This window comes from Vidua macroura, chromosome 3, assembly GCF_024509145.1.
Source record: "Vidua macroura isolate BioBank_ID:100142 chromosome 3, ASM2450914v1, whole genome shotgun sequence".
In the NCBI taxonomy this organism is placed as follows: Eukaryota; Metazoa; Chordata; class Aves; order Passeriformes; family Viduidae; genus Vidua; species Vidua macroura.
Genome location: NC_071573.1, coordinates 46180192 through 46200247, shown reverse-complemented (window position 1 = coordinate 46200247; position 20056 = coordinate 46180192). Strand labels below are relative to the sequence as shown.

At 39.3% G+C, this 20056-nt stretch overlaps 1 protein-coding gene across 5 annotated transcripts in view; it reads right to left on the bottom strand.

The window, feature by feature from the left end:
- Positions 1-20056, bottom strand: part of ACTN2 (actinin alpha 2) — a 66904-nt gene that overhangs the window by 8409 nt on the left and 38439 nt on the right. For 3 of the 5 annotated variants that reach the window (XM_053974171.1, XM_053974166.1, XM_053974170.1), the window contains exons 9-18: positions 18205-18297; positions 16964-17194; positions 15700-15847; positions 13983-14133; positions 6737-6845; positions 5743-5883; positions 5413-5595; positions 4142-4276; positions 3476-3655; positions 2966-3112 (exon numbers count right to left, since the gene is read on the bottom strand). In XM_053974171.1, coding sequence (XP_053830146.1) covers positions 2966-3112; positions 3476-3655; positions 4142-4276; positions 5413-5595; positions 5743-5883; positions 6737-6845; positions 13983-14133; positions 15700-15847; positions 16964-17194; positions 18205-18297 — 1518 coding nt within the window. Of the gene's footprint in view, positions 1-2965; positions 3113-3475; positions 3656-4141; positions 4277-5412; positions 5596-5742; positions 5884-6736; positions 6846-13982; positions 14134-15699; positions 15848-16963; positions 17195-18204; positions 18298-19734; positions 19821-20056 lie in introns of all 5 variants that reach the window. The other 2 variants (XM_053974167.1, XM_053974168.1) reach the window with 1 other exon arrangement.

Sequence of the window (20056 nt, the reverse complement as noted above, 5' to 3'; positions counted from 1 at the left end):
AGTATTAATTTTTGGGATCCTTTCTGGCTATTCATCATGGTGAACAGCAATCCAATCCTTCAAGTGTATTTTTAAACTATATCAGGCATTCAGAAATGCTGCTAAGTGCCACAAAATTTTTACATATATTGTTAATTCCATCTGACATGAAGAAGACAGTATTTTTCATGCTAGTGCTTATGTTCAGATAATCCAGTTTTATCTTTATTTCTATTTAAGGAAATCAAAACCATAAAATAATCCATTACTGCCTTCTCTATCTAAAGATGAACAAATATAAAGTTTTCATTATTTTCTGTACACTGAAGTAACTCTGGAGCACCCAGAGTTGCCTTCTTTCACTAACACTAAATAGTCGAATGTGCAAGGACACAGGAAAGATAGAAAAATTAAAAATAAGCCTGTCTTTCTCCAGCATGTTTGTTCAAAGTCTTCTTCCAGCCTGTGTAGATTGAGTTGCATCTGTCTATTAAGTAACAGTGTAATTTAATCCCTATAAACTTCTCTTCTATCAGTGTTTCTACTATCTGTTCCCTGCATAAAGTCTGGCTTGATGGTTGAGTCATTTTAGATCTTACCTTCTTCCTTTCTTTAACTTGCATTATGCTACAGAGAAAATAACTCTGTCACTGCAAAAGTCCACCTAGACTTGTTTCCCATGTTTGATTGTGAGCGATGGGGTATAATAAAGAGGGCATTTGTAAAATGGTCCTTTCCTTATGTGATCCTTCCAAACCTCTCTTTTTAAGCCATTGGATTGTATCTGTCATGGGGAAAGGCAGGGTCTACAGCTACACTTGCAGACCAGGCCCAGGCTGTTGAGGCCACAGAAACAGATAAGGATGTATGATAGATGAAACACCTGTCTCCTTCTACTTCTGACCTGGCCATTCAGGCTTCCTGCAACAGGTGCCAGGACAGAAGGGACACAGCCTAAAGCCATGACCCATTATAGCCTGAGGAAAGAGATAGTCAGGGGCAGGTAAGAATCTAAGAGCTGGGAAGCAATTTTGTGTTACACATTATTGTTGTAGCCCATCTCCACTGTGCTAGCAGCTGTGTGACACAACCACCTTCTTCCAGGTCATACAACCTTTCTTAAGGCCTTGCTCTGTGTTATACTTTGGTATTTCAGTGTCTTACTGCATCTGCAAAGCCTGAAAATCCCTAACAGTAGGGCTGGTTGGTGTAGGATTTAGCTTCTCCCTTCAGGCAGCCTGAGGCACCAAGAGCTGACTGCGATATATCCTCAGCCATGGAGCCAGCCTTGCTGAGAGTGGAACTGAGAACTCACCTATGAACTACAAAGTTACAGGGATGCTAGAAATGGCCATCCAGTGTAAAATAAACTTGGATTCAGTCACTTTGCTTCCTTATCTTTAGGGAACTGTCAAATCTTTGTGCAAAGACCTTGGTTTCCCATAGAGAAGCATGCCTGTATTTGAGAGACTCATATCCAGGCCTGGAACTTTGCTTTTAATAGCTCTAATTGCTCAATCATCTGCTCCAGTGCATTGGGAAAGCCATTTGGTATGCTACTTCCTTCCACCCCAGGAAATCTATCTCTGCTTTTGTGATGTTATCTCCCACTTCCTTAGAAAATACAAAAAAAATTTATGCTGTACTAGAATCACATTAAGATTTTTCCATAAAATCTGTTCCTAGTTCTGTGTAGCTAAATCTCCCTATGCTTGTATGTTTCTTCAGCAAGCAGAGGTTTGATAATTCTTGTGTTTTTCCAAAACAGTTAGAGGTATTCTAAGAAAGATTTAGTAAACTATGACTATCAGCATCCATTACATATCAAATGCAAGTGCATATATGGGCAACAATTTGAATAGAGCTGGACAAATAGGATGTAAGTGAAAAGAAGGTGGCATTTTGCTGTACCCTGAAATGATTTGAAGGATTGACTTGACAGACTGGTGCTGCATTATAATAAGTTTTTTCAGTATTTGAACTGTGAACTTGGTTTTAAAAATGGGTTTATGTGAGCACAGAGCCATCAGAGCTAACTCATGTTCAGACTGTTCTCCAACTGCAAATGTCAGATCCCCATCTGCATATATTTTGCTATTGTGTATATTAATATATACACAATATATTAATATACATATATTATATTATATTATATTATATTATATTATATTATATTATATTATATTATATTATATTATATTATATTATATTATATTATATTATATTATATTACACTCTGTCCATGAATACTGCATAACTCACAGAAGTGAGTTAAGTTTCTTCACATTACTGTTTTCCTTCCTGCTTTTTTATTCATCCATATTTAGATAACTAAAAAAAGTAACAGCCTCTTATTTCCCACATACAGCCAGAAAAATAAAGGATGTTCCTGGACAGCTGTAAGTGTCCCAACTATATTTCTTACAAATACATTTCCAAGGAGACAAGTTGTGATTCAAAGGGGGGAAAAAAGCCTCTGTGATATAGATTACAGCTAAATTTAATGAGATGGAAACAACAGCAAGTACTTAGAACATGCTGTACAGTCTTAAAATAAAAGAGTCATGTTATTTTCCAAAACACACAGATTTATGCAGTTCTGTTTATTATTTGAACAAATACTAAATCATATTAGCAGAGCTATAATTCTGCATTACATTTAAAAAGCAGAAATTAATCTTTAATTTATGTGCACAATGCTAATAGGCTGTGGGGAGCCCTGGGCAACATGATCTAGTGGATGGCATCCCCTGCCCAAAGTGGGGAGAGTGGAACTAGATGATCTTTGAAGTCCTTCCCAACCCAAGCCATCCCATGAGTTTAAAAGGCTATAAATACTTTCTTAACTGATCATTTTTCTCTTTTAAAAAGAGCCCATTGCTAGCCCATTTTCAGGTTTTTAAACAGGCTTATATTTGGAGTGCCAAGAAACTCACTTTTGGGAAGAATAAATACTGCTAGTTGAGAAAAAGCAGGAGTACTGTACCCTGTCAAAGTGATTGAACGATGCTCTGAAGTCATTCATTTGTTCCTGGGTGATACCCTTGGCGTCTCTTGTGAGGATCTGAGTCTCAACCTCATTGATAGTTCGAGCAATGGTGGTAAGCAGGAGCTCCCATCCAACACGGATGTGCTATGAGAGAGAAAATACTGAGTTATTACAGAGCAAATTTATTCTTTTAAGAGTATAAAAAGTACAATAAGAAATAAATCAGCTTTAAATATTTATGTGATAATTTTGCCATACTACTAACTGTATTATGACCAAGGATCACTAAAAATAAAAATGGCCTTCAGAAAAATATGAACTGGTTTCTAAATGAGTACTTCCTCACTAAAAAGTGAAAATAAATGAAAATAAAACAAGGCTTATGAGATTGGCAGAAAGCCTGCCAAATTCCATCTTCTGTGGGAGTCCCTTTAAATCAAGGAAGGCAGGTACACAGCACAATAGGACAGAATAAACTAATAAATACAGAAGGGAGTAAATGGCTACCTCCATGGTATAGTTGGTGTGCTTGTTGTCAAACACCAGGGCTTCTTGTATAAGCTGATGATCTCCTTCCAGTTTGTCAATATTGTGTTTATAATTAATGATATTGTGCTCATATTGCTTCAGCTGATTCATCTGGTCCTCCAAAGGCCCTGTCATTTCAATAGAACTGCGGGCAATTTCCTGTCAAAAGAAAAAGAGACACCCCCCAATCCCACAAAATTTAAGCTTCAGATGTGCTAATTTGACCAATGTTCACGTAAATATGTTGTATTTTTATACTAAGAAGCAACAGTAATAACACCTTCATACAGTGGAGATGAGAAATTTTACTGCAGAAAACACATTTCAAAAGAAATGTGTCACATTTAAATCAGGAATTCATATTGAGACCCCAGTGAACCTGGTATCTTTTCTGCAAAAAGCAGAAGCGAAGCAGTAATTGTTTAGTGATTGATTTTTCAAAGCTGAATCTCCTCATCACCATCAAGGTACCACTTATATAAAGTTCCACAGTTTTAAGAATAATCTTAACAGGTGCTAAATAGTTTAGGATCAAACAGCTGGAGAACTGACATTGACTTTGCTGTTGCCCTGTATATAAAGTAGAGATAAAAAAATTAAAAATCACTTTGTTCATCAGCTTCTGCCTGAGGGTCTGGCACTTACCTCCATCTTGGTCTGGATCCATGGCCCGATGACATTGGCCTGAGCAGCAAACTGGCGGCGCAGGCGCTCGTTGGCATGCTGGCGGGCTAATTCCTCCTGCAAGGATTGATCCCTCTGAGGCACCAGCTGCTTCACCTGTTACAGTGGGAAGGCACTAAAGGTGAGTAGGCACAATTGAATAGTTTAAAAACAAATGGAACAAATACATCTGCAGCTACTAATTTTCATTATTGGTCTGAAGGTCAATATCAGAACAAGCCAGAATGATCACTATTTTATTTACAAATTCTGTGCTAACATAAGAAATTTGTAACATGGTCTTAGGCAGCCTGACCAGAGAGACTGACATGCAGCGAGAAGAAATTCTCACCTCTGGCTGGATTCAAGTTCAAGACAATTATTTCACTTTAACTGCTCTTTGAGCAGTTACTTTGTTTTTCTTTTGAAAAATGAAGGTGATTTTTCAATCTCTAAGTAATTGTTCTAAGAAGAGTTAGTGTAAAACATGTTATTTGAGCACCTCCATTAGAATAGGATAACATGAGACATATTCTGTCTGCCATGCACATCTGGAGGTCTCTAATTCATTGCAAATGTTTTTGTTTGGCTTATCCTTCTGAATTGCCCAGGGAGACCTAACCTTAGTCCTTACTGCTTGATATTTATTACTCATTCAGGGTGTGTTCTTGTCCATGTAAGTTTCTGTAATTCTACATTTTACACAATCATTTACCTGCAGCATTTTTTCTGTCTTGGTTCATAATGAAATTAAATTGGTGTGATTGCTCTAGGTGCCTCTCTTTAATCCCTTCCCAGTACTTTTCAGTTGCTAATGCCAATTTTAATCTAATTGGACAGAAACACTAATGGTTCCAAAGATGCTGATTTTATACAACATATTTTGAAAAGCAGCATCTGAGTAGAAGAAACACAAAAATTACTCTTTATACTAAGAGAAAGAATACAATCATTTCCTGTTCTTTTACCAGCATCCCTAGCCAGGCACCAGCCTCAACACAAGTTTCTCTTGTCCTGGCAAAAAGCTGAAGAGGACATAGGTAATACTGCGTGACAGGAGCAAGGGATATTGTGAAGCGAGCCAGGAAAACATAAGGGAGAGCGTAAGGTACTGCAGAAATTCATTCCGGCATCTGATGATCTAGAATAATTTAGAGATTTATTGTAAAGTTCTCTGCATATTCTCAGTAATTCTCAACTGGAATAATGTGTTACAATGTCCCTTCTGTGTTTAGCAATTTAGCATACATTACCTTTTCCCACTTACTACGAATCTCTTCGACGGTAACAGTGCTGTAAGGATTGGTTGCACTTATTCTCATGCTGTAACTCTGGATGACTTTTTCAACTTCATTCTGGATTGACAGTATGGCCTGTCGTTCACCATCTGCCTCTGGCAAAGTAGCTTTAAATTGATCGTGTGCAGAGATTAAACTCTAAAATCAGAAACAGGGAGGGAAAGCATAAAAACTGTAAAATTTCTTCCAGCTTCTGGAAGATCTGCTGTAAATAAGCACAGCTCCTCTCTCAACCTCTCAAACATCCTGGCTACTGGGTGTAGACACAGAAAATAATACAATTACCTGAATTTCCTCTATGCTATGAACAATAAACATGTCCTGTAGGTCTTCCATAGCACCTTCCATCCAGTTGTTGAAAGGAGCAGCTCTTTTGGCAAACTCCAGGTGAAGCTGATCAATTGTTTCAAGCAGTTTCTCCGTCCTCTGTACAGGTTGGGAAAAGTGCATTCTTTTGTTATTAGGGCAAGATCTAGCTCCACACACATACCTACCCAAAAACAAAGTCATGCCTCAACTTTTGAAATGCATTTGATTGCATTGACTGATTTCACCACCTGCTTTAAGGACTCCCACTCAAGGCAATAGGACTAATTGCAGTAGAAGTACTCTCATATCCAACACATTAAAAGGGGTGGGTGTATGCCTGTGAAGTATAATATTAATAAGTATGTTTTAATATATGTCTATATTAAGTATTTTTTTAATTGGGATCTATCTGCAAATGAATTAAAATCTGCTAATTTTGATTTAGTGACTTCTTTTAAGTACAAAAAGGAAGAATTACACGTTTCCCACCTTGGCATTTATGTGTGCAACTTCCTCTTTTCCAAAATAATAACGTTTTGCAAAGTATCTCAGTGCTTTGAAATACTCACTACCAAAAATTTACCTACTGCTGGACAGAAAGGTATGCAGGACTGCAAACTCAGACTGGTATGAAAAGGTAACCAACCAATAGCTCTTTTTAGCCTTTCTGGACATCAGATTCCCACAGAGGGATGCTACAAACCATATGTCATTTGTTGCTGCATTAGAGCTGTCCGTGGCACTGGACAAGCTCTAATGGCTTGTGGCTGTACTTCAAGTCTACTCTGAATAATTCAGTCCATTTGCAAGAGTAACCACACGAAAATTAAATTAAGATCTGTGGAAAGGGTTTTTTGCTATTTGGACTCCAAAGTGGATGCTCAAAGGCACCATTTCCAGATCTGAAATAAATGGTTCATTTCCCTCTCCCTTCCTCAGCTGAGCTGCTGATCCTTATTATATGGTTTACCTCCAGTGCCTCTCTCCTTTTCTGAGTGAGTGTTCCCAGACTGTCCCATTGGTCACATATCTTTTGACATCTATCATTGACACTTGCAGCATCATGGTAGTCCAGTTCACTAAGAAAGAGCAAAGACAAAACTCTGTGTGACTTTTTGAAAGACAGGAGCAGCGTTCACAATTCCACTGGCCCTCAACAATTCTTCCCCTCCTTTGCAATATTTCTCCTAAGGTAACCAAGTGTTGCAGTACAGACATTGTGTTTAGGCATTCAGCATTTCAAGAAGCACAGCACAGGAACAAGATCAATCCCCTCTGTTCTGAGAAAAATCAAGTGGCATCCAGGTATTAATCACAATTAAGGTCACTGTCCAAGCATCTTTGTCATAGCTATTCCTGTGACACAAGCAATTTGATCCCCTGATAGCCAGAATGCTTCAGTCTTGGTCTTTAACAAGTTTGCAGAGATTGGTACCTTTTTAAATTAATTGGCCTGAAATGTCTACTTTGTTTTAAATAATCCAATGATCCTTTCCTTATATGCTTTGAAATTATTTAACTGAGAAACACAAATCAGGTTGCATTCAAAGCATAATCTCTCATATGCCTGGCAATACTAATAGGGACTTCCAAGATCTGGGGAGCAGAGAACAATTTTCATCTTCTTCTCCATGATCTCCTCACAGATCTACATCCCAGAACTGGCTGGTTTGGAATACAGGGATCTCCAGATCCACATATGCCACCAGGATGAATGAGTGCATTCACAAAGGATAGCAGTTATCATTGCTTTTTCACCTGCTTAATAGGTTAGTATCATCCTGAAGAAAGCAACTTACTATTCTGCCTGAGACTGGAATAAATTTTTGAGGTTATGTCCTGAGATTCTGGACTGACTCTGCTTCAAACTGAACTTTTGGTCTCAGTGGGAAATGATATAATACATGTGTTTGACACTTTCGAAACTCCCTTTTATTGGTACATCACCATCCATTGAATTTAGCTCTTGGCTTCGCCTTGAGAACACTCTGCCCAGTACTAAATGCTGCAGAGACTGTAAATACGTGACACATGGCAATAATGGATCTAAGGTTTACTTTGAGGCTTGAACAAGACAGCAAATGCAGATAGAATTTGTTCCCCTTTTCTTTCAGCATTCTTCTCTAGGCAATTGGCAAGAGGAATGAACAGATCACACTGCCAGTAATACAGAGAATCACAGAGGACAAAATGAGAACAGAGGCAGCTTTCCTCTGTGAAGCCAGAGGGCAGAAGCCAGCAGCTCTGTAGGCCAGGGGCAGTGTTCATATTTCCTCTTCTAAGCCCAGTCAGAGCAATCTGGTTTGGGATAAATCTGAGAAGTGTAAGAAGAATTCTGTTTAAAAGAAGCTTCAGATGTGCTGCAATCAATTGACTGTTGAAAGTGAGGAATGGTAAAACAGGTAAAAAAATACCATAACAGAATCACGGAATTACAAAATCACAGAGTGGGTCAGGTTGGAAGGGACTAGAGTGGGTCATCTGGTCCAACCTCCCTGTTCACGCAGGGTCATCCTAGAGCACATGGCACAGGATTGAGGCCAGGCAGTTCTTAAATATCTCCAGCGAGGGAGACTCCACAACTTCTCTGGGCAATCTCTTCCAATGCTCAGTCACTCTCACAGTGAAGAAGTTCTTCCTCATATTCAGATAGAATTTCCTGTGCATCAGTTTTCTGCCTATTGCCTCTTGTCCTATTGCTCAGCCCCACTGAGAAGAGTCTGGCTCCATCCTCTTGGCACCCTCCCTTTAGATACTGATAGACATTGATGAGGTCCCTTCTCAGTCGTCTCTGCTCGAGGCTGAACAGGCCCAGCTCCCTCAGCCTTCCCTCATAAGAGAGATGTTCTAATCCCCTCATCATCTCTGTATCCCCCCACTGGCCTGCTCCAGGAGCTCCATCTTTCTCTTGTACTGAGAATCCTAGAACTGGACTCAGCATTCCAGATGTGGCCTCACCAGGGTTGAGTAGAGGGGCAGGATCACCTCCCTCGACCTGCTGGCAATACCCTTGCTAACTCATCCCAGGACACCATTGGCCTTCTTGGCCACGAAGACAAGCTCTTGGACATCTTGTTGTCCACCAGGACCCCCAGGTCCTTCTCCACAGAGCTGCTTTCCAGCATCTCAGCCCCCCGACTCTGTGCTGGTGCAGGGGTTATTCCCCCAGGTGCAGGACCCTGCACGTGCTTTTGATAAATTTCAGCCAGTTCTTCTCTGCCCATCTCTCCAACCTGCCAAGGTCCTTCTGAAGGGTTGCACAGCCCTCTGGGGGTACTGGCCCCTCCTCCCAGCTTTGTGTTGTTAGGGAACCTGCTGAGGAGGCATTTGCCCCTTCACCTGAGTCATTGATGAACAAGGTGAACATCACTGGGCCCAGTGCTGGACCTTGGGGGACACCACAAGTGACAGACCTCCAACTTGACCATGTGCCACTGGGATCTGCCATTCAGACAGTTCTGAATGCACCTCACTGTCTCCTCATCCAGCCCACACTTCCTGACTTTGCCCATGAGAATGTTGTGAGAGACAGTGTTGAAAGCCTCACTAAAGTCAAAAAAGGCAAAAAATCCACTGGTCTTCCCTCAAGAGAGGCAAAATCCACTGGTCTTCCCTCATCCATCCAGGTAGTTGACTCATTGTAGAAGGCAGCCAGGTTGGTCAAGCATGATTTACCTGACTACTCCTGATCACCTTCCTGTCTTCCCTGTGGCTAGAGATGGCATCCAGAATCAGATGCTCCATCACTTTGCCAGGGATTGAGATGAGGCTGGAGCTACTGGCTGGTAGCTCCCTGAGTCCTCTTTCTTGCACTTGCTGAAGACTGGGGTGACATATGCTTTCTTCCAGTCCTCAGGCACCTCTCCTGACTGCCATGGCCTTTCAAAGATCATCATGAGCAGCCTCACTATGGTATCCAACAGTTCTTTTAGCACTCATGGATGCAGCCCATCAGAGCCTGTGGACTTGCAAGATGTCAAGTTTGCCTAGGTATTCCCTAAACCAACCCTCTGAACAATTTTAAAAATAACAAAAACAACCCAAAATTGTGAAAGTAAACTCTCATATGTAAGGAGAAAACTGCCAGCAAGTCACACTGTACAAAGGGTCCTTAACTGGAAAACTCACTTCCTTCTTTGGAAAGCCTTTTCATTAGCCTTCAGGGGGTACAACAAAAATCACCTATCTGCTAAGGAATTTTAAGTCAGGAGTGTAGAGTCTTGGATGAAACAGGCTGAGATTGATTTTGCTGTCATGAACTTTTGGCTGAAAGGTTTTTTTTTTTTCATTATAGCTTCATTTAATTTATTAGGTTATGTTCCTGAGTGAGCAAACTTTATTTTTGCTTCAATGGATCACTTATCTCCTTTTGTCAGTTAAGGGTAAGGGCAGGTGTCCTTCCATGAAAGTGAGGGACTGATTGTACCAGCTGTGGTCAAAGTCCTGGAAGGTGATACGCCACTTTCCTCCACAAGTTCTGCCAGGGAGATTCAGAGATTCCCCGTTCCCCCCATTCTCTACTATCCTGTTCCTTCCAGAGATGTGTGCTGTGGACAAATAGGTAGGAGAATAATATCAAAACAACTTTTAAAAAGGGCACCCATGGTGCTAACTGACTAAATCCTAAGTTAGTTTACCAGGTGGCATTAAGCAGTGTAGCTCCACTACCTTTCTGGGCCTGCTGTTGTTTACTTCAAATAAGTGTATTATAGGTATCAAAGAACATTTTTCTGCTCAAAGCAAGAGCAGAGGAAATAATAACTCATCAAAGATTTATTAGTTGGAAATAAAACACAGGCTTACATTCCCTGTCCTATTAATTTTTGTATCTTTCTTGACATTGAAGAGACTAGATTTACATTTTGTAAAAATTTTTACTTTGCAGTGCGTGAAGTACTGCATCTCATGTGTTATAATCCTTCAAAGAAAGCAATCTTTCTATTTGTTTGGCCATTTGAAACCTACAGCCTTGGGAATTTAAAAATCATTAAGTTACCACTACTGATCTTACAGGTAACTCAATCTTATCTGTCAAAAATTTAAAATTCAGTGAAATTTTGACCTGATCCAGAGAAGCACTTAAGTGTAAGTTCACTTTGGGAACAGTGATAGTGTTAAAAATAACCTGCTGAGCAACATGTTTTAGCAGAGCTTCAGAACAAGGCTCATGTTAATCATGCACATAAGCACAATTTGAGCCCAGGTCTCCAGAATCAAAATTACTCTAAGATCAGTCTTACAGATAATGGTCTGCTTGGCTGAAAATCAGTCGCTATACTACAAGTGATGGATATACAAGAAACTACATTCCAAAAATTTTGTCTTGATGATTGAAAACATTGATATGAGCACATCAGGTCATAAATTAATATGGGTTTTTATAGTGCAGCTCACTCAAATGAGCACTTGCTATGTCATAAATGGCAAATCTCATTTTAGAAATGCCTGTCCCCCTTCAGCTTTATATAAAGTCCTCTCCAAGCCCTGTCATGCCTCTTTGCCAAGGAATACCTAAGTCTACACAGGCTGGGAACACAACAATTTTATAGCAGCATCCTGGCTGGAATCACCTGTTTGCATACACACATAAATTCTCTATCTAAATAGCATCAATAAACAAGCTTGTAGCAACTTTAACCTTAAGCACACAGTGGACTGAGCTGTAGCAGAAAACACCAGGACAAGAAACTATAACTAGTAGAGTTCAAGGTCATACAGCAATAGCTCTCCTTTGAAACTGCAAAATTAGGCATCCAACAGATTGACTAAAACAAAACATGGAGGTGTACTGACTTGGAATTTAGACACAAACGATAATGGCTTCTGTAGGGGCCTGCTCCAGTGATGAGAAAAAAAACAACCAACCCACCAATGAAATAAATAAAAATCAAGAAATACCCACACTTACTTCAACAGGCTTTGTATCAGATGCCAATGCACATTTCTTAGCATTCAGACATTAATCCTTCTTTAAAAATATGGATCAAAAAATAAATTCGCATTTTCCTCCATAATTTTATTGTGCAAGGAATTATGTATAAATAATTAAAATCAGTATTTTAATAGAAACTGTCCATTAGCTTGAAGCCAGTGATAAAACCTGACCTTTATGACCTTTCATTCAGTGTTCCCCAAGGGGATTAAGCCTAATTGAGTTACAGAGTCACAGTGAAAAATCAGGCACTGATAGCACCATTGTATGGAGAAGCAGAGAAGTTAAATTAGAGCATCTCTAAGTGAAATCAGCTTTCAGCACCTTTGCAGCCTGGGCCACAAATAACTTGTTTTACTTCACACAGCAAATTACTGAAACAACTGAGAAGAGACAATCCCAAAATAGACAGGATACAGTGTTCATTGGTGTCACCAGAGGTAAAGGACAGAGGGTTCAAAACACTGGTAAAGCAGATGCTGTGCTATGTATGCTATATTCCCAAAGTTTCTCCTAATTCATAAAGCTGAAGCTGAATTAGCAATGATTAGGTGTTACAGAAACTTTCTTTAGTATAAAGAGAAACAAATCTTGGGGCAATCCCAAGCACAAACATAGGTTGGATAGAGAATGGATTGAGAGCAGCCCTGGGAGGAAGGACTTGGGGATGTTGATTGACAAGAAGCTAAATATGACCCAGCCATGTGCACTCACAGCCCAGAAAGCCAAACGTGTCCTGGGTTGCATCCAAAGCAGCATGGGCAGCAGGGCCAGGGAGGGGATTCTGCTCCTCTGCTCTGGTGAGACCCCAGCTGGAACCCTGCATCCAGCTCTGGGGCCCCCAGAGAAGACATGGACCTGTTGGAATGGGTCCAGAGAAGGGACACAGAGATGATCAGAGGGATGAAGCATCTGTCCTAAGACAGGCTGAGTGAGTTGGGGCTGTCCAGCATGTAGATGAGGATATCTGGGGGAGACCTTAATGCAGCCTTCCAGTACCTAAAGGGGACTTACAGGAGAGCTGGAGAGGTACTTTTAACAAGGACAAGGGGGAATGGCGTTAAACAACAAGAGGGCAGGTTTGGACTAGATATTAGGCAGAAATTCTTTACTGTGAGGGTGGTGAGGCACTGGAACAGGTTGCCTGGAGAAGCTGTGGATGCCCCATCCCCAGAGGTGTTCAAGGCAAGGTTGGATGGGGCTTTGGAGCATCATGATTAGTGGAAGATATCCCTGGAGCTAAATGATCATTAAGGTCCCTTCCAACCCAAGCCATCCTATGAAATAACTCCACAAGAGAGATCAAGGCATGCCAGAAAGTGTTTCATAATCTCACATATTCAGGGAAATCTCCATTCTCTGTGTTTTTTTCTGATTTCTTTCTCATTAACCAAAGCACAGTACATAATCTGCCCACTGTGCTTTATTTTTGTTCCTTTAAATAATCCTGAAGACAGGATTTTTCTTTTAAATCCATTTGAATTACACAATTAAGTGCTGCTGCTATCAGATATGAACTACATTTTTAGACAAGTATCTGATTTTTAATCATTAATGAATATGGAGCTGTTTGTGAGCCATGGTCCTTCACAAAGTGAAAAAAGGGCATGTTTCTAAGATTTCATTTCTGAGCAGTAACTGTTCTGTCTGTTCAAGGTGAGAAATTGAAACTTCGAGAGCTGAAGCCAAGGGCGGGAATCTGAGAGCAATTTATTTAGTTTCCAGTGTCCCTTCTGTAAAATGGAGACAATGGGACTTCCAAATATAATATCAAGAGATTGTAAAAATAAACAGAGACAATTACATCTGCAGGAAGTCAGTGCATTACCCACTATTATAGAGATAATAAAGGCATGAGAAGCCTTTTGAAAGGACCAATATACTTGTGAAGATACTTGATCTGTAATTTGTGTAAGTGAAATTATTTTCTGTTAAACAATTCATAGCCTGTACCTCTCAGCAGACGATATGAACTGAGAAATAAACACCTCCAGGATTCCCATCAACCCACAATGGACTCATGGGTAGAGCTAATGACAAAATATTACTGTGAAGTCAAGTTGAAAATGTTTCTTTTCAAATAGTTTTGGTCAGTTGAATATCTATATTTGGTTGGGGGTAAGGGGGAGATGAGGGAAAGGTCTCAGTGACCAGCTCAGATAATGTACTTATGAAGCTATGCCTGGAATTCCTACCTTGGTACCTATGACACTATCAAATTCATTGGAAAGAGTTTATCGCAAAGTTAAATGTCAGCAGCTGCAAGCCTTTAAATGGAACATACTTCAGCTCCTGGGCAATGGCAGCGATCTGTTCCACCCTGTCCTGGTGAGCAGCCAAATCGCTCTCAAAAGCTTCATGTTTCCTTAACATGGCACGGACTTCTGTCAGAGAGGCAGACTCATAATCCTTCTGAAGCAAGGTCTGCTCTTTGCCTGAAAGAGAAATGAAAATATTACTAATTTTTTAGTTTATTTACTCCTTAGTTTTAGTTTATTTACTCATTTATTACTCAATTTATTTGTTAGGAAAATTGTGAATTTAATCAACTTTTTAGTTGAGGCATGGTGAAAATCATATCTATGAAATTAAATCCCACCCCCACTGAAATCAGCAGCAAATTGTCCACACAAGTTAATTAGAAACATATAATTTTAAAGCTGTCACAGTAATGTCCTGGTTTTTGCATAGGCTGCTTATATAGGTCTAAAATAGTGAGTATTACATTGCTGGAGAAACTGGCATAAAAATGGTATATTAGCAAAAACTGTATCTCTAAGCCACTGTGATAATTTTTTGTAGAATAGACTTAAAAAAACAGAAATCACACTGCTATGCTCAGCTTCACTCTTACTAATGATCTGTTATTCTTTTTTATGTTCTGCCTTCAATTCATTAGTCATTTCAGCACTTAAAAAAAATGAAACTGAGATGTGTGACGGCCTTTTGTCTTGAACACTGAATTTTAAGTGGAAAATGCCAACTTATCTTCAAAAGGCTAGAGAAACAAAGATTAAGTAGAAACTGAAATACTCCTGCTGAGTAGCTCCTGTGTTGGACAACTGAATCCAAACAGACAGGCCCTGCAGCTGTACTCACCACATGGCATTTGCAGCTCTGTGAATCCTAGAGCCAGAAGCAACTATTGTTCCACTTGCTGTGTACCAGCTTATGTGAAGTTTTCCCTACATAACAGCTATGACTTGTCACCATGAGTAGTGATGAGTTTTATGCTCAGAAATTCAGCTCTCAGGGCTCATAAACATTGTAGTTTCCCTTCTAGTGTCTGCTTGGCAGCCATTTACAGCCCTGCATGCTTCCAGCAACTCTGTTAGAGGACTTTCACAATGTCAAAAGAATCTAGCTGGGAAAAGCCAGAAGCATGGCAGAAACAGGAAGAGTCATTAGGATGACAGAGCAGACCTATGTTTAATAGTCCCCAACAAAACTGAACACCACTGTAAGGCCTACAGGTGTCACAACTACAGGTAGGTTAGGTTAGGTTACCATTAAAAGCCAGAACTATAAAATGCATGTAATTCAGGGTTTGGAGCAAAGCAGACATGAGTCCAGTATCATGTAGTTTATCTGAACTATTCAGAACATCATGATGACCAAATAATAATAAATTCAGAATACTTCTGTTAATAATTTCACATTCAAACAGTGGTGTGACTGCATTTCTGGTGGGATTACTGGTGTACAACTACATAGGAATACATTAGCAGTAATGGCCTCTATTCAAATGCAGAATATTCCCATTAAGTTTGACTCACTACCTCAAGTATGATTTTAACAGTTACATCTCATTAGCAACATGCCAACAAGTTAGGACTGTGACTACAGTCAACAAAACCTGACATTTTATCTGTTATTATTTTAGATTGTCTGAAATTGTCCAAACTACTTATGAGTGAGTTCATAGCTGGCAAATACTCAGCACTGACAGTTCAACTTGAAACATTCAAATACAAAAAATGTTAAAAACCATCTCTCCTCACCATATGCCCACTGTTCATGAGTGGAAGCCTTCTGCCTAAATTTCTCAGCCAAGTGTTCAAGTCTTTCCAGTCGTCGTATTTCATTCAGCAGCCACTCTTCATAGCCTTTCTCAGCTTGTTCAAGTCTCTGCCAAGCGCCAGCAATATCCTGCGAAGAGAATACATGGGAGAGATGGATGAAACTATAATCTCTTTTTATCAAGTTTACAGATTTTTGATTCATTCACAATTTGGCTTCAAAAAGAGAAGTTCTTATGTTCAAATTTTGTAAAATCACAGAATCATAGAAAATGTTGTCAGGCAGTTGTATTCTAGTGCAGACAGCTGCTCCTCATAGTGCGTTGTGTTCAGGTGGGTTTGAAGAAGCCCCTATAGAAATGATTTCCAAGCATGGCTACAGGTCCAAAGTCATCACAATATATTGCTTTTACCTCCCATTTTACAATGCGTGTGTTGTTTATATTATATTTATCTGTTATCAAAATGAAAGTGCTTTGCTTTCACAAGTTGACAACAGCAAAGTAATTAGTATCATGAGGATTTGGTGCATGTTTTACCTGGAACACAAATTCATTTCACTTTCTATAGTACCCAAAGTTCTGTGAGTTTCCTTGCAAACTCAAAGACGTGAGTGGGAAGCTGAAGTAACAGGGCCTTTATTTTCTGCATATGGGGGGTGGACAATAACCCTTTCCAGACAGAGCAATTTTTTTGTTTATGAAAAACAAAACAAGTGATAGAATAGATTACAGAAACAGTTTTGCTGTATTCCACAGGAAATGTTTTGACCCACAGTCAAGTCACAGTACTTATCAGCAGATGAGAATTCTTGATACAGACTATTCTTATCTTCATAGATGTAAAAGAAAAAGCAGAATAGAAAAAAAAATGTAGAAATTTGTATTGAGCAATGTCTGTTTGTCTCATGACTAAAATGTCAGTGAAACCACTGAGTTTTACTTAAATAAGCTATCATTGGCTCAATGATATACGAGTATTGATAACACTCCCAAAGGAAGCTCTATATCATCTTGCATCTTCAGATTATTTGCTTTTGGGAAAACCTTCAAAGAGACAGGAACATGCTTATTAGAAAGCAAGATTCTGGAACAAAAGGGAATGAGTAAAAGGAGTTTGGTATTGAAAAAGTACAACAAACTGATGTTTCTGAGAATGACTTAGAATGGCTTTTCAATCTTTCACATTGGCATTTTTGAGAGATCATTGATAAAACAAACAGACTATTAATGCCTCCTTTACTTACTGAAACCATTTTCCCCTCTGATGGCATGAAAGCTGGCCGATTGCTGATTCTCAGTTTTGTCTGCAGGGTGTTGAAATTGATCTCCAGCTGACATTTCTCCTGGACTTTGGGAGGTTTGTGCTTGCGGCGGTAGTCCCGGAAGTCCTCTAATTTCTTCTGCATAGCCTGCATTGTTTTTTCTGGGGTCCTGTTTTCCAGCCAAGGAATTGTCCGGCGAATCCATTCTAAAAGCTTTCAAACGAACGAAAACAAGTCAAATAAAGGCAATGGAAAAACAACCAAAAAAAGATTATGCTGAACATACAAATCGTAATTAAGTTTGTTCCATTTTAATATTATTGACTTCAGTTGGTACTGATGCCTTAATGGTGAGTAAGCACAACGTATTCAAAGCTAAACAATACTTTTATATTGCATTGCTTTATACAAATAGCAAATTTTCCCATATATTTCAGGTATTTCTAGAAGTAACCTGATTTTCAGAAAGATTAACACACATGTAAGGTGTCTCTAATTACTCAAAATCTGAGTTACCCAATATCAACTGCCACTTTCGAAAGTATTGGTCTTGGTGTTTCAGGTACTCATGGAATTGCGACAGAAACCAGCTTCAGGTCATATAAAAATCTTCACTCAGAAGGCCATTAGTGCAAATTTAGATACAGAAAGTGGTGCTGTGATCTCAGTATGTTTTTGCAGGTTAAGCAACAAAAGATAAGAGAGGTCTCATTTGTGCACTGTACATCTGTAGTTCTGCTCAGCAGATTTGCCATTAAACAAGAAAGGACAGGAGGAGCACATTCATCTGTACATTCATCTGCTGTCCTTGCTCACAGATGAATTGTGAACAACCTGACAGACCCTCTCCAGGTGTGCTCTGCAGTACGCAAAGCTGAGGGGCTTTCTTGATCTAGTATGTTCCACATGTGGTCAAGGATGGCTGTCTTTGAAGATTAGAGAGACAGGAAGCCTGGTCTTGGGGCAGATGGATGACAATCCTCAAGACACCCTTTTGGACATATTAACAAGACTGACTGACTTGCTGAAGGTCACACAGGAAGTCTGTGGCGAAGGAGTCACCTGAAACTCTATCTTGGGCAACTTGGCTTTGTGACCTGCCACTGAGAGATTTACCCTTACAGTGTCTCCACTTTTCTGTCTTGAAGAGAGTGCACGAATCTTTCAGCTTTCAATATTTCATGAATGTTGTTGTCACCACATTACAGATAGAGCATCTTTACCTCACTTGCTAGTCTCTCATACTCTTCCATCAACCTCTCATTTTCCTGATTCACAGCAAGCACCTTACAGATCCGGTTAGCTGCAGTCTCAGCCTGTAACACACAGCAAATAAACAGGACATATTCATAAACATATTCTGAGAAAGGTATAGGCTTGGAGAAAGAGAGAGAATGTGGCTGCTGCAAATAAAAAAACCACATTTTTTTACAGTTGGTGATTTATACTCCTAGGTTGCTTAGATACTCATTTTCCCTCCTTCTGCAGCCATAGATTCCAATGGCCTGAATGAGGCACGGATCAGCACAGAGGTCCCCTTGTTGTACAATGAAGCCTTATTATATAGTTGTCTAATGAATCTTTTATTTTTTAAGACAACTTAGGCCATTCCCAAATAACCTAATAACCTATTAGGTTATTTTTTTAAGTCACATCCAAAAAGTATTAGACTTGTTAGCCACACTGGAAAGACACCACATGTGATGCAGGAGTCTCAGACCACGCTATATCTGTACAACCCTTGAGAAAAGTGCAGCTCAACCACTGACAGCAAATCTTTTCAGGCCTCCTAAGAATTATACACAAAGGCTCTGTGTAGCTCTGCCATATTTTAAATTTACTAGTTTGATACCACAAAGCAGTACTTTCATACAAATATGACTCTGGAATATATATAATCAAATAAATATCCATGTAAACTCCTGTGTTGCAGAGTATTTGGAATTCCCCTTTTGCATGAATAGCAAAACATTCCTACCCAGGAATGACAGAGTGCAACAGCATAGCTGTGCTGTGGTGAGGTATAGGGGACCTAGCAGACAGGAAGGGAAATTCAGCCCTGAGGATGAAAGGAAAATATCCGCTACTTTAAAGGTTTGTTGCTTTTTTTGTAACGTAACTTGGATTATGTCCATTTGTAGGCTAGAAATGTATGAAAGAAAAGAGTGGGAAGTGCCACATTTGTAAGTGAATATACCATTAATGACAGGTCTGCTGCCGATGTTCATGCCTTTTATACTAGTACTTTCATCCACAAATAATTCTGTTGGCTTCAGTGGGAACCAGGCACAAAAACTGTGTTGAATGTCTTCAGTGCCTTTCTGTCTCTTTAGGCATCTTTGAAAATCTAGCCCTAAATTACTACTCAGCATGATTAAGTCTCAGTCTCCAAAAGTGAAACATTCTGTTATATACATATTAGATGTTGTAGCAACAAGCAACACCTCCATTTAACAATATCTTCAAATCACTTTTTTCTGAAGCAGTCCTTAAAATTACCAAATAAAGACCCAAAATTAGAAACAGAATGTCTATTTGAATTAAAGAAGTTAACTTGTTACACAACATTTAACTAAAACAGGTTTGAGAGTTGGTTAAAAACAAGTATTAGTGCTCAAGGAATACTTGCAAAAGTTAATTAAAACCACATAGTACTAAATTAGTTGAGTTGTTTGGTTTTTTTTAATAAACTAGTGGAAATGTGAAACAACCAATCAAAAACACAGCAACCTGAAGAGACAGTTGATTAATACCTGCTCTGCTCCAGCAAAAGCATGGTAGAAGCAGGACACATATGTCATGATAGCTCTCTCATCAGGTTTGGGAGTGTTCACAATATCTACAAGAGGGGGGAGAAATTAAAATAAAACAAGAAAAAAAAGAATAGAGGAGTAGAAAATAGGATGAATAAATAAATGCATAACTTCATGTCCTTGTTACTGTTTTCTTGTCCTTAGCTCTGTATCCGAGAAATTCTACAAAGCTGTAAAAAATTTACTGTTAGATTGAGGGGTCCTGATGGAATAAAAAGTACACTAAAAATTCAGTATAAGCTAATACAAAGAGGAGGATTTT